A 14,026-nucleotide genomic window follows, 5' to 3' on the forward strand; every position below is an offset into this window, starting at 1 on the left:
CTAGAGTGGAAAAAGACACTACTTCCGCCATTCATTTGTTTACCATATTAAAACTCACAGCTCATTGCCAGTAGAAATCTTTTCTTACGAGGAGCAACATTTCTATAAGTGAAAGGTTAATTCTTCACGTTGAAAACGCATGGAGCGCATCTTACCTCCACGGTTTGGGTTGACTGCAGATGGGAAAAATTGAATATAAAGCTTTTGATTAATATTCACAAATATTTTATTTGGCATATACACGGAATGAAAACGATATGGACTATTTGCGAATATCGTAAAACCATATTCGCGAAATAAATTGATAAATCAATCACTCAGCCACGCATCACGTGGCTTTCATTTTACAGCAATAAATTAAAATATTAACAACATTAATAATAATATTAACGAAGAGACAAGAAGTGACCCCAAACTTGCAATTGTAAAGAACTCGATCGACGTTTGGGATTCTATTGTCAGGGGATAGAGGAGTCTATATACAACGGATGGTATTGGGATGATGTGATGCTGCTTTAGATAATGTTGTGAACTAGGGGCGTGTTAAGCAAAGGATTAAGATCTATGTATGCTAGGTGTAGGGGTGGGAAGTGGCGTATGTGATATGAAGATAGAAAATCAGTCAGAGTCAGTCATCGGATGGGGTAAATCAAGTATTCACGTTTGATGGTTATGTTTGGAGTTCTGTATATACTTGGGTAGCTCAAAGCGAATTAATAATTAAGCGATAAAAAATATGAGAGCTGTGAAAGCATTCAGGAGAAGAAGTTGCAGTAGTAGTTGTAAAGGTAATTGAAGACGGCAAAGCTAGCAGGCCAGGTCAAAGTAAGTGTTGTAAGAGCTTTATGAATCTGGTGTGAAAATACCCGTAAGGTCCGTCTGAAAACAAGTTACTGTCCTTTGTTTTAGAATTAGTACGTCATCACAGGGGGCACAGTCAATAAATTACGAGATATTAATCTGTCATTAAGCATGATGAGAGCAATTGGAAGGAATCCAATGAATACTGATTGAAATGCGGAAAGGATAGTATTATACGCGAAAAGATATTGCTGGTAACATTCCAAAAAGTTGGCTGTCAATATATAGTGTCATACGAAAGAGAATAGTCTCAGAAAAATCAATTTTTCGGGAGGATAATGAGTGGAGGTGAAGGCGGGGAAAGATTCAGTGGAGGAGTGGAGGAGCAGCTGTGGGGAGGAAGGGCTCTAAGCCACTTGGTCGGCGTGGGCGCGGTACGCGAGCCCTTGGGCATATTCCTCGACGGACCGACGGTCTCCGGCCCAGATGCCGCCGCTGCCACCGCCGCCTCCGAAGCCGCCACCGAGGCCGCTGCTGCTGTATCCACCGCCGTGGTGGTCGTGGTGGGCCGGGGGCGGCCTAGAGGCGAACAGCTTCTTGAGGGCGATGACCCCGGCCAAGAGGAGGGCGACCTTGCTCACGATGAGCGCCTTGCCCGCCAGCAGGAAGAGGAAGACGATAGCCAGGGGGATCATGGCCGCCAGCTTAGCCAGCACGCCAGCGATCAGCACGCCACCCATCTTCTTGATCTTGCCGCGACCTGTGGGAGACAGACACGGGAAGAAATGCCATCAATATGCGTGGAAAGAGAGCGATCGGAAATAATGGATTCAAGCGTTAGTCTACGGAAGTGTAGCTTTACGAAATGTGTACGATACAAGCGGCTGATTTAATGTTTTTCATTCATTCTTTGGAGGAAAATCCTAAGTTGGGTACACCTGCATTCCTCCCTTTCCAAAGCCACTGTTTCTCAAACCTCTAGGCCCCCGTGTCCATTTTTACCTCCCAAGTAGATAGCTTTCAGTCATCGTCGGGGACATCTCTGTCAATCTTTCCATCGATTACATTCCCCTCGTAATTAATATGCCTAATCTAATGGCCCTTCCTCTGGGTACTTCTCAGGCGTATGTTGCTCCACAATTCCCTTTTTCCTTCTGTTAATCGGTATACCTTCTCGTTTTTCATCATGTGCGTCCATTTGATGCTCAAATATTAATGGACTATTAACTATAAATTTTATTCCTGGAATATGAGTAGAGATCCAGGGATTATAGAAGACTAATGGACAGAGATCTTGGCTGCTGACCGAATGATCCAAGGTTCGAATCTTGGGTGAAGCCTTGGTATTCCCCAACCTAACTTTTCGCTGTGCGAGGTGTCTAAGGAACTGATTTTTTATTCTCTGAGCATAAAATGCATGCGCATGTGGCTCAGTATGGGGTGAGGTCCAACAAAACCCTTCATTAAGATCCTTCGGGTTGAAACGGTGAGTGAGAGTGGGTGACTAAAAGTTCTATATCGTTCTGACGTTCAACAGGGCACGGCATCTCCAGCTGTAACATGATGTAACTGATGACGCCAGCTAGTAGTATGTAACAGTAGCAATCGGCAGCATGACGAAGCTTTTGGGAATTTATAATTGAATCACTTTTCACCAATAACAGCCACTTTGGGGCCTTTGAAATCGGAGAATGAGTAATTTACCAAGAAATGTACTAACGTAATCATGATATGTGTGGTTATAATTCTACCAAGTGGCATTGTCAGGCAGAATATAATGGCTATCTCCATTTATACCCCAATTTGTGAAATTGTACCATATATCAATCAACAGAGTTGGAGGTAAAAATGAATTTTCTCTGACTGACGTGGTTGCAGCAGCTTTCAAAGTGATTTAAGGTTAAGATATTTATTTTCACCGTCATGTCTGATTTTTCAAGGTAATCGATAGTAATGTGCGGTTTTATGAAAATATTTCATCATTTTTTCACCCGAAGAAAATAAATTTACCGTTGCCTGAGGAGCTGTTATGCCTGGCTGAGAATCTTCTTTTAACTCTAAGGCAAGGTACTCGGTGAATTAGTACTTGCAATTTTATCGAATAGCGTGACTGCCATGACGTAGCCTTTCATCAGCTGTTGAGGATTGCGCATAGTTGATTTGATCATTTGATAGTATTCGCGTAAAGCTTTGGAACATGTTTGGGAGAGAACTGCAGTGTAATTATTCCATTATTTTGCAAATGCAAGCAGGATTTTTTGCATGGATTAGCGAGATTAGAGGCCATCTAATTGTAAGTTTATCGTTTTTAAAAATCTTAATCTTCAATTTAAGCAGTGTATTCACTTACTACCCGTCAGCGCACATCAATAGGACTGCAGTGCAAGATGTGAGAATACTCCCAGTTTATAAAAAAAGAAAAGAGATGGCGCTTTAAAGATGCTTGAATTATGAATCCCTCAGAATGCTTATTTAAGTCCTTAATTGTTTGGGGAAAAAACGAAATCCTATCACTATCCATTCGGCGAAATATATCTCTTAATTTATCATTTATGTCGTACCTAGAAACATGATGAGATTCTGAGATGATGTCCTTCGCATCCTTTCGGAAGATATCTCAATTGCTCAATCAGCGGAAAGCGAACCCTCATCCTCTTTAAGTCTCCCACGGCTCCGAAATTCAACTCTAGTGAAAGCTGTGTAACGCTCTCTGTTCGCTCGTTGCAGTTTATGACGACTCGTTCAGCTTTCCTTTGAATTTCCTTTTGTTCACAGAACTAAGCCTCCTCCAAGTGCACGCCGCGTATCGAAGGTGCAACCTGGTGAGTGCGAAGTGGCCCCTCTCTTCCAATTGTTCAACCCAAGTTGATGGTTTGAGACGTTACTCTGTGGAATTTATTCATACTGAATGAAAGTTAAACTTTGTTTTTCCACATAAAATATTTATTAGATTACTACCATTGCATTGACGCTCAGTGTCATCCTCAGGCAAGAAGTACATTGATTGATCATCGAAGCGTCGAAACCATGGTAGTAATCTAATAAATATTTTACATGGAAAAACATGGAAATCCTTCTTGATGTTGATAATTGGTGTCGAAGAAACTAATGATGGTAGGTGGACACGCAATGGGATGTGAATGCGGTCCCTCGAATCCGAATACGCTCACGAGGAAGTTCCGCCCGCCCCCTGGTGACCCCTTTCTCCCCTCCCACCCACGCCTCCCCCTTCCCCTCTACCCTACTTCATGGCCTTGGAATGTGGTCCATGGAGGCCTCTATTCCACGTCCCATCCCCGAGCGGTTCACGCGTGATGCTGCGATAGAAGGGGGCGTCTTTGACGTCACGTCATCCCTAAGGCGAACCAATCGAATGGGATCTTAGGGTTTCTCATGGAAAGGGGGATTAAGTGGGTGCATCATTCCTGCTACACCTGTTTTCGTGACTGGCTATAATCTTGATATTTTCTGCATGGGCTTATGATGTCGGGAGAAAAGAGAAATTTTCTTTAACCCCTACATAGAAGAAGGGTGAACTTAGCCGGCCGCAAAATGAGGTATGATGGCTTGTTGAAGGCAACCGTCGACGGATATGTGGACAGGAAGAAAGACAAAGTGTGGCCCCGAATGAGTTACGCAGGACAAGTTATTGAGAATTTGAAGAAACATGGAGAGGTTTGCAGAAAGTTCGACGAAATAATTCAACATGTTTTTGGATTCTGATGATGAGTCAATGTTTTAAGCAAGCACTGGACCATAAAAAAACTCGGAATACGGTTGGTTGGGATTGGTGCGTCGTCTCATGGTCATTTGAGGAATGTTTGGGGGATGTCTGACCTGGAGATCCGCCCCAATTAGCTTCGGTCCCACGTCCTCCACATTTGCCACCCCTCGCCCACCCCCCTAACTCATCCACCCACTGTGGGTCCGCCCCTGGCAATGGGTGAGGGATGGAAGGAATCGAGGCCGCGGTCAGTCAGTCACTCTGTCAGCCAGTGGGGAGTCGTCTAACGGGGGTCTGCGTCTCGGGGGGTGGGAGGGAGTAATGTGATTCACGTGGGTGCAGGGTGCCCCAGCCACCTGCTCTCAACCGCGACGCTCAACCCTCAGTGCATGGAAATCAAGTTCCCTTGCGTGGCGTCCATCTCTCTGACCTTCCTTCGGCGCAATCAGGACAGGAGCAGGTTCAATGACAGCGCCCTCACAATCACGAGAGAATTCGATTTTCTCGCGGTGAGAGTGCAATAAATGCCTTCTCATTCGGAAACGACTCCTTTCTTTTCTCAAGCTTGAAGTAGATGACGTGAAGATGTTAATGACGAGAAATGTGTCGATAAGCAGTTTTTTTCCAAAAACCCAAAAGAATGCACGCGGGGATTGGACATATTATATTCCTTACATGACTGTCTAGACTAGAATTGAGTTACAGGCTATATTGACGGTAAATTTCTAGATGAGTATCCTATTTTTGAAAACACCCAGTCTATAGTGGATAAGAGAAAAAAATATATATACATTCAAGGGAACCATTAGACTAGCATTTGAATACCTTTCAATTCAAATAAATAACAGTCATTTGCAATTTTTAGAAAATAATTTTGCGCCTTTTGTAAATTTCAATAATTATTATCTCTAGCACTTTATTTAGCCATGCCAAGAGTTTCTCGGTAGAAAAAAGTACGCAGAGATGTACTTAATTGAGATTTTTCCAATGTTTTCAGAGAAAATGTTATTGAAATTATTTCATGCTTATGAAACCACGTTAGTTTTGCTCTATTTCTAAATATCAAATTGAATTATCACATATTTGATGGTTTGCTGTAACGCATTTGGATAGTATCCCAAATTTTTTAAACTCTTTATTTTGAAATATATTAGTGAAAGTAATGCTTGAGGCGTATATAAATATATCACGCGCGTGCAAAGAATGAATAAAAAAGTGTAAAATACCATTTTATTCAGGTTTAAAAATGTTCATGTTACCCCCAAAAAATCGAGACATTTCAATAGGTAACAGTGAACTACTTGGTTGTAGTAAGAGGTCGCAAAGATAAATGCATATGGCAAATGGCAATACACTGTTAAGATTTTCATTATTTAAGTACCGGAGACGCGATTATAAGTCTAAACTAATCATTTTCGCTTGGTTTTTTTTACAAAAGTTTTTTAGAGGATGACGTCCATAAGTGATAGTAAATTAAATATTATTACACAAGATGTGGACAATTCAATATTCATATCTTGAATTTTATCAGTTTTTTCCGTTTTCTGAGCCGACCGGAACTCCAATTACGTGAAAGTAATCATAAATTAATTTATTTACAGCTACAGTCATTTTACAAGTTCTCAAAAGCCCATTAGCTTTTATGGCATTCTAATAATATGACGAATTTAATATCATTTATTTGCCTCTAAGTCGTCTACATATTAGGTAAAATTAACATTTTCATATTCTTACCAGCATTTCTATTCGATAAATATGAGCCTATCATAAACTTTGCTTTTCGAAAGGTATGTCTCAATAATGTATAATGAAAAATCCAATTTATCCTATAATCGGTCGAGTCGGTGCTATTGCAAATGCACATTTTTGGAGTTTCATGACTGTGAAGTTCGATAGATGCTCTCTTAAATGACGCATGCCTCCTGCTATTCCGGTGTGTTTCGGAAAATTTCTTCCGGGGTAAGTTATCTCCTGGATAACCTAGCCCGGAAGAATGTAATTATTAGGGCAAGTATAATAGATCTTGATGAATTTTTATCAATTTAAAATTATAGGGTATATTTCTGTATTTGCTCAAATACAATTTCCATATTAGAAGGCAGGGAAATATTGACAAAGGTCATCTCTGTGAGTTAAAGAAATCACCGTAAGTTATAACGGATCAATGCGTCACCAAAAAAGACGAGCGGTTTAGAGGGATGGATGTATGCGTCATTTGAGAGGCACTTGCGCGTGGCTTATCCCGTCGACGAGTGAGGACTCGCGAATCGCAATGGTGTCGGCGCACGGTCGCGAGGTGATTCCTACGATTTGCACTCGCCAACCCACCTTCCTCCAGGCTCCTCTGGATCTCGTTGGGCGCCAGCTGGGGAAGCTTCAGCTGCAGCGTGTGCGAGCGGGCGAAGCGAGACACTCGCTCCAGCAGCATTTCGTCGAGGGCGGCGTCCTTGGCCTCATCGTCGGCGGGCAGCGACGCCTCCAGCTCGGCCTCTGCGGCGGCCATGGAGCGGCCATCCCGCTCCCCGGCGGCGCCCACCTCGTTCTCCTCGCGCACCAGCGACACGGACTCCGCTAAGGGGATCTCGGGCAGTCGAAGCGCGCGGTCCAGGAAGGCCACGGCCTTGGTCTTGAGGCAGGGCATCGTGGAGGCCCTTGCCGAGCACTCGGAGTAGACGCGAGCGAGCAGGCGGATGCCGCTGCCGAGGGCGTCGGGCGCCGGTTCGGGCTCTGCGGGGAAGGCGGCGGCCAGGCCGACCGCCAGCATCAGAAGAAGCATCCGGGATCCCATGTCGGCACAGAGCACACGGAGGAGCGGAGGAACAGACTGCGAATGACGGGAGAGTGAGCGAGGAGGTCCTTATAAAGAGGGGGACCAGGGTGCCCGCCCCCCGTGGCCCCCTTTACGTGCGCCTTGACCCCGGCCGCAGGAACACATCCACCGACCCGCGTTTCGGGAGCGACCCCCCGCACCCAATCCATTCCCCGCTCACGGGGAGAGAGATGTTGTTGCCCCCAGACGAGACCGGTGGGAGAGGGGTTGGCCAGCCGCAGAGGGGGCTGATGGGAAGATGTGCGTGCGTGTAGAGAAACGTGGGAGCAGGGGGAGGGGGGGATCGTGTGCACCTCCCCACCCCCCGACGGAGCGGTGAGAAGTAAGGCACTGCGAAGGAGAGAAGCCTTCCCCTCCTCCCAATCCGTGCATACGTATTCCCGCGAATATCGCCCTCCCCTCCGTGGAGTGAGTCTTTGCCTCTCGTTGCCCCCTCCCCTCTCATGAGTGAGCATCCCCTCCTTCGCCCGCGTCCTTTGCTCAGAAGAATGGTCCCTGGTGGACCAGTGACTTACTTTTTTCCTTTCGGGTCATAACTTTCCTCTTCCCTTAGATTTTTGTGGCTCGAAAAGATTTTCGTTTTCGTCCATTCGACACAAAACAAAGAAACAACCTCTGCTTTGTTCACCTCGAGGGGTTTCATGGAATACACTCATGAACGAGTTTATGTTGCACACGTAGCCGGCGGAGAAGATAGAATATTCAAGGCGATGCATTTAATTGAAGTTTTTTTTACCATGCTTGTTTTCTGCGTCTCATGTTGCCATGGATCTCCGATTCTGCCAATTGATTTATTTTCTTCTGAAAGTATCACCATCATCACCGGTTAAGAATCCTCAGATTAGTTTGACGCCACTCTCCACTCAATTCTCCAATCAGCTATTATCTTCACGCCAACGTATTTATTCTCCTTCACATCTTTCTTTTGCCCGTTCCATATGTTGCGTTCGATGTCTCCCTTTAATGTTCTTGCTAACTTCTTTTCCTTATACGATTGTCTTCATGTGGCCTCCAAGACTCAAAATATGATCGACAAGGTTGTTGCGTCTTTTTATCGAAGTTCTCTCTAGGCTTCCTTTCTCTCCTAATCATCTTAGGACCGACTCATTACTTAGTCAAGCCATTGGATCCTCATCATTATTTTGTTTTTGAACATTATGAAAGCCCAAACCACTGATACCTCCGCTGGTGTCATTCCACCCGCGCCTCATTTCCGTAGGTAAGCATAAATGAGAGTACAGGGAAATATTCGCTTCTCTCCATCATTTTTGACTCTTTCAATAAAACTCCTCCTCTGACGAATCACGCATTAGGGCACTTTAGCGGTCAAAGCCCAATTACTAGCGTTTCAAGTCGCAAAGATTACTCATTGTTAATTAACTTTTATGAAATATTTTCTGCTGGTGTTGATGGATTACGGTCGCAGTCATGATTCTCTAATTAAATGAAATTAAAATACGTCGATGAAATGAAAGAAAAAATCTGTTTTCTATTCATGAGCCTTTAGTGTGTGATTTTGAAACCCTATTGCATTTGTATTCAATTAATTTAATTTTAATTTAATTATGAAATTCAGTTGTGACCATTGCTTTTAGATCGAAGCATTACATATCTTCGTTTTCATATTATATTCTCAGGAAAATTAAAGAGATCGGCATTTATTTCATTTTTTTATTCACTGAAGTTAATATGTTCCATTGTACGTTTTGTAAGTTGACTGTCGTGTTTGATGCGCTGTAAAATATCGAAGTTGTATTGTTTTGAGTTCATATTGTTTTTCTGCATTTTTAAAAATAATTTCTATTTCAATGCCCGTTAACATTTTCAATTGGTGTCGTTCCTGATGACCCAATGTCCCAAGCATGTATGTGACCTTTATTGTGGAGTATTATGATAAATTTGACATCTTGAAAATTTTACTTTCCTTTAACATTGCAACACGTTTCTAGTAATAAAAACAAATTTCTATAGTGTGCTCAAGAAAGATTAGGAACTTTGTTTTGCTGTCCAGAATCTATCATATTTACGCTTCGTTAATTATAGAGTCTATTTTTCTAAATAAACAGGACCCTTAAGTAACCTGAATAATAATAATAATAATATTATAAAGAATAAAATTTAAGAGTGGTTGAAAAACTTCAATCGTCACTGAAGTTCTCCCAATCAACATTGTAAGTGCTTTTGCTTTATCTTCTATCACATGGTTGGGGTTAGTTATATTTTTTTCTGGGGTGGAACCAAGAGTCACGGACCTAATTCTCAGCCTAATTCTTTTCCTGAAGTAATTGTAGTGCAGTTCCGCAAAATTTAAAGTAGCCTTTCTTTCATTTGGTATATAATATTAGACGAAGCTACTATTGTTGTACGTTACCTTTAAGCCAATGGAATGAATGAGACATGGATTTTAATTTTTTAATGCTTATTGTTAGGATTGGCCAAAATTATTCCCATTGGCTCAATCCTTTCACTTAATTGATTTACACGAAGGTCGCCACTCACGACGCTTGCGGTAGAGCTTTCCGAAATTCAGGGGGAAGTAATATTTCTTTCGGGCTGTTTACCACAACTTCTATTCGAGAAGATATTATCTTTCGCATTCATAGATTCATGGAATTCCCCGCAATTTCAAGTTCTACTTTACGAATATTGAGAATATAGGGATCGCCCTGTACTGATTGCCCCCTGCCGGCATTTTTGAAAACTGATTAAAATGCATTCTATGCGGAAACGCTAATAAAGCGTCAAGGGGACGAAGTGGTTCCTCATCTATGCCGTGGCCTTAATCAAAGCGCTTGCTTGGCGCTCCTCGATGCAAAGCCACGGCGGACAACCTGACGGCCTCTCTTGTGACGCCCCCGTCTCGCGATTTTCGCCGAGGGAGTTCGTTGCAATTCCATCTCATGCCGTCTCCATCTCGTGCGAGTCGAGAGTTTCGGGGGGGGGGGGGTGCAGGGGGGAGCGGAGAAAGCGGAGAGCGGCACGTCCGGCACACACACACTCTCTCAATTCGGTCTGCTCCTCTTTTTCTGGAGCGGCCGGGCGGATTTGAAATTACACATTTTGTATTTCTCGGTCAATGCCGTTGGCCTCCATTGGGAGGGGGCGGCGATATTCGGAGGGTGGGGCCCGACCGGTTGCCGCCGTTTCGTTCGTTGGGGCGGTGGCCAGCCGGAATGCGGAGGAGACGTGAACGGGCGACATGCCGGAGACTTCAACAACCGCGGCACCCATCGTAGCAAAGATTAGTAGCAGGTTAAAACGTACACTCACGACCGAGACAAACGGGGCACCCATCGTAACAAAGATGGCTACAGGTGTCATGGGAGTCCATGTCATGGGAGTTTATTCGGGCGATACACCGGATATGTGTTATATTTCTTCACGGTTTTCGTTTCGATATTTTACGGGGAAACAGCATCCCAATCAAGTTTGTGCCACCTATATCGGTCTGCGATAAAATGGCTTTCCTATTTTACGACGAGTCATCATTGGGTCATTTAACAGTGGCGGGTACTCAAATACGCCGCAATGTCTTCCTCTGTAAGATTCGAAGACAATTTGCCTGCACCGAGTGGAACTCACGGAGACTATGTAAGTGATGGCGGATTGGTTAATCCACATTCAGTGCTCCCTGCTGACGTTGTCATTCGTCGTCCACTACCACAGATGTATGGTCCAAATTTGAGTCCTATACGTGTATTACACGACGGTACCAATGCATGTAGTGTCTTCTTATTCTCTTGTTTCAAAGTTAACGTTTTGTAGCCATGACATTCCGTGCCATACGTACGCTATAAGAAACTAATCCTAATTTTAAGGTTGTACTTCTGATTGTTAAATTCTAATTTTTATTGTAGCTCCGCATTAGCCTGCTTGATCCTGCTCCTTTCTATTTCTTCCACCTAAAATGATAGAATTCCCTACATTGGTGGAATAATGCTTCTTTCTCTCCCAATATACTACTTTTCATTTATTTTCTTCTTGAGCACCCCAGTGCCCTTATCTTACGGTTTTGCTGTTATTAACTTTTTTTATGATTCTTCCATGACAGCTTCCGCTATATTCAGAATTTACTCGAATCTCCCTGACTTTCAATAGCGAGAGAGACGTCGTTTGTGTATCCCAGCTTCACTAATCCCTCAGGTTATTCTAATGTGAATAAAATAAACGATAACTGTATAAAAATTTGATGATACTTCTCGAGTGTACCTTCCTCATGAAACTGTGATGGATACTATAATTAGCTTCAATCTGTATTTTATGGCGTTTAGTAATAGTAAACAGGTATTGTAGTTAGTTTGTCTAGGTAAACAGAAGCCAATTGAAAACTTCTTTCCTCTCGTGAATTTGATGCCGGGCGATTGTCAACTTAGAATGGGTGCTAATTGGTGGATTCGGTTCCATTTATGATATACGAGGTGTCGGCCATTGCTATTCTTTCCTTGTTGCCTTCGAGTTCTCGGTGTGTGGGTTCGGGGGTGGCACCCCGTCTCCGAGAAACGCAATGAGAGGCAGGAGGGTGCATGCCGTTGCCCCCGGGGGGGGCACCCCTCCCTCCCGCTGCCCCTCCTTCCGCCTCCAAGGGCGGCATTGTTGTGTTTCCGCCGTGACCATCTCGAGTGGGCGCAAGGTCGCCGCCGCCGCGCAATCCGTGATCCCTCGCGGATAGCTCATCGTCCATCGCTCCAATTCACATGTGCTGGCCGCCGCGGGCGTTTCACCGAAGCGATCCTCATCGCCTTCGTGCCATTAGCGTCTCATTTTAACTCGTGGCCGTCGGAGATAGTCATTTATCCAATACCGCGAGCGTCTCTCTTTTTATGCTAATGTCGTCTGCATGTTACGCTCCACTATGAATGAAAGAGTTACGTAAATGGTGTCTGGCAAGTGGTAAATGAGTGGAGAACTGTTTTTTTATCTTTGATAAAGCATTCAACCGATGTTCTTGTCTGTTGGTATACTCTGCTTGATGTTTTTCGCTCTTGTATCTGAGGGGCCCTCATCGAAGATGAAGGGTTCTAAATCGTTCATCGTTAGAAAATAGACGTCTATCTTCTCTCCAAATTGCCATTCCATTTTTTATCGCGCGGCAATGCATCACTCAGCGTCTTTCATTAGCAATGGCTTCGCGCGCGTAAGAGGTGCTCCCTCGGAAATTGCTACTTTCCGCACGCGCGGCCGCTGCGGTTTGCCCGGTGGGAGGAGGGGGGCGTGGCGCCGCTGAGTCAGATGGGGGGAGGGGGTTCCCTCACTCTCGCCTCCGCTCGGCCGTCGCCAAATATTTGCTTTGAGAGACGGAAAGCAGCAGCCGGCCTTTGTGTCCTCCCTCGCCACTAATGTTGCACTTTCTGTTTCCAAAGGAAGGGATTTTTTGCGAGGTAACTCCTCAATTAGAAAGCCTTTCTAATTTGGATGGTATGAAAATCATTTTTCTCTCACCAGGGTAACCGGAGACGATAGAAATAAATAACAGGGTTATTCTGTAACGCATAAGATATATGAAATAGTTGGTGAGCTAACTTTGCTAAACGCCGGATTCATGGATAAATAAGTACTTAGATGGATACTTAATGAATTCCACTTGACTCCATATTTGCTTGACCTCGACCCGTCTCAATACTGAGGTGTCGTTATCGAGGGATGTTGCGCGTATTATTTTCAAGGGAAATTTTCCTTGAGAACGAGTTTTTGGTGGGGAGATGGGCATTTTAAAGTATTTTCCTGAGCAATGGATGTCGAATGCCCTTCAACTCCTTGGTCAACGCTCCAGAGTATACGTTTTCTTACCTATCGCAGTAAAAATTCTAGACCTATATTTATTAATATAAGTTTCATGATGAAATACAATCGAAAAAATTTCCCATTTATTGCGAATAGGGGAAATGAAATGAAATGTGCCATTGGTGACATCGATGGCAAAAGCAGTTACTAAATTCTTCAACCTAGTCTTGGGACAAATAATTTAAGTTCCCTCAGAAGGTTCTATTTAAGGAATCCTGCCCATTTTTATATACAGTCAAGCTATTAGTCAGTGCTGGAATCTCCTCAATTGCCCCGAATTAAAGTGCCTTAATTTTATATCAAACCAGAGGTCCTTGCTGCTTTCCGGAAAAATATGAAGCTCTATCACGCACTGCTTGTTACGTGCTTTGCGCGTGTTATAATTTATGACACCGTGCTCAGACTATAACAGAATATTATATTAACTCATAATAATAACTGATAATCGTCCTGAGTACAATATATCTCTTATATGGCCTTCGTTTTCCCACCACTACTACTTCAATGATTGTCGTAAATGATTTTCTGTAATGACGTGGCCGATTTTTTAACGGTATTTCCGAATACTTCTTTCGCCCTTTGAACGACTTCGATAATGCTTACCTTGGTGATAATATCCAAAGGGTAAATGCGTCTTCATGCACAGTGGTTACTTATGCTAAAGTTACGATCAGTGAAAAATTCAAACAACGATAGATTTTTGAAATGTTTTATTTGCTACCTACAGAAGCACCTTTCAACTATCTCTTTACATAGTTACCGTTCATGCTAAGACACTTTTGGCATGGTAACAATATTCCAATACCCCCTTCATTGAAGATAGCCGCCTGAGCTCTCACTCTCTGCGCTGGTCTTTTGCTGTTCGCCTTTAAATGATAGCGAGTGAATCG

General features: G+C 43.6%; 1 protein-coding gene across 1 annotated transcript; it reads right to left on the bottom strand.

The window, feature by feature from the left end:
• Nucleotides 1–698: 698 nt before the first annotated feature.
• LOC124174165 lies at nucleotides 699–7,369 on the bottom strand. Its single transcript, XM_046553274.1, has 2 exons — nucleotides 6,854–7,369; nucleotides 699–1,561 (listed from the first exon to the last, which is right to left on the bottom strand). Exons 1-2 carry the CDS (start codon nucleotides 7,311–7,313, stop codon nucleotides 1,209–1,211), a joined length of 813 nt encoding a protein of 270 aa, XP_046409230.1. The 5' UTR covers nucleotides 7,314–7,369; the 3' UTR covers nucleotides 699–1,208.
• Between the last annotated feature and the right edge of the window lie 6,657 nt (nucleotides 7,370–14,026).

This window comes from Ischnura elegans, chromosome 2 (genome assembly GCF_921293095.1).
Source record: "Ischnura elegans chromosome 2, ioIscEleg1.1, whole genome shotgun sequence".
In the NCBI taxonomy this organism is placed as follows: Eukaryota; Metazoa; Arthropoda; class Insecta; order Odonata; family Coenagrionidae; genus Ischnura; species Ischnura elegans.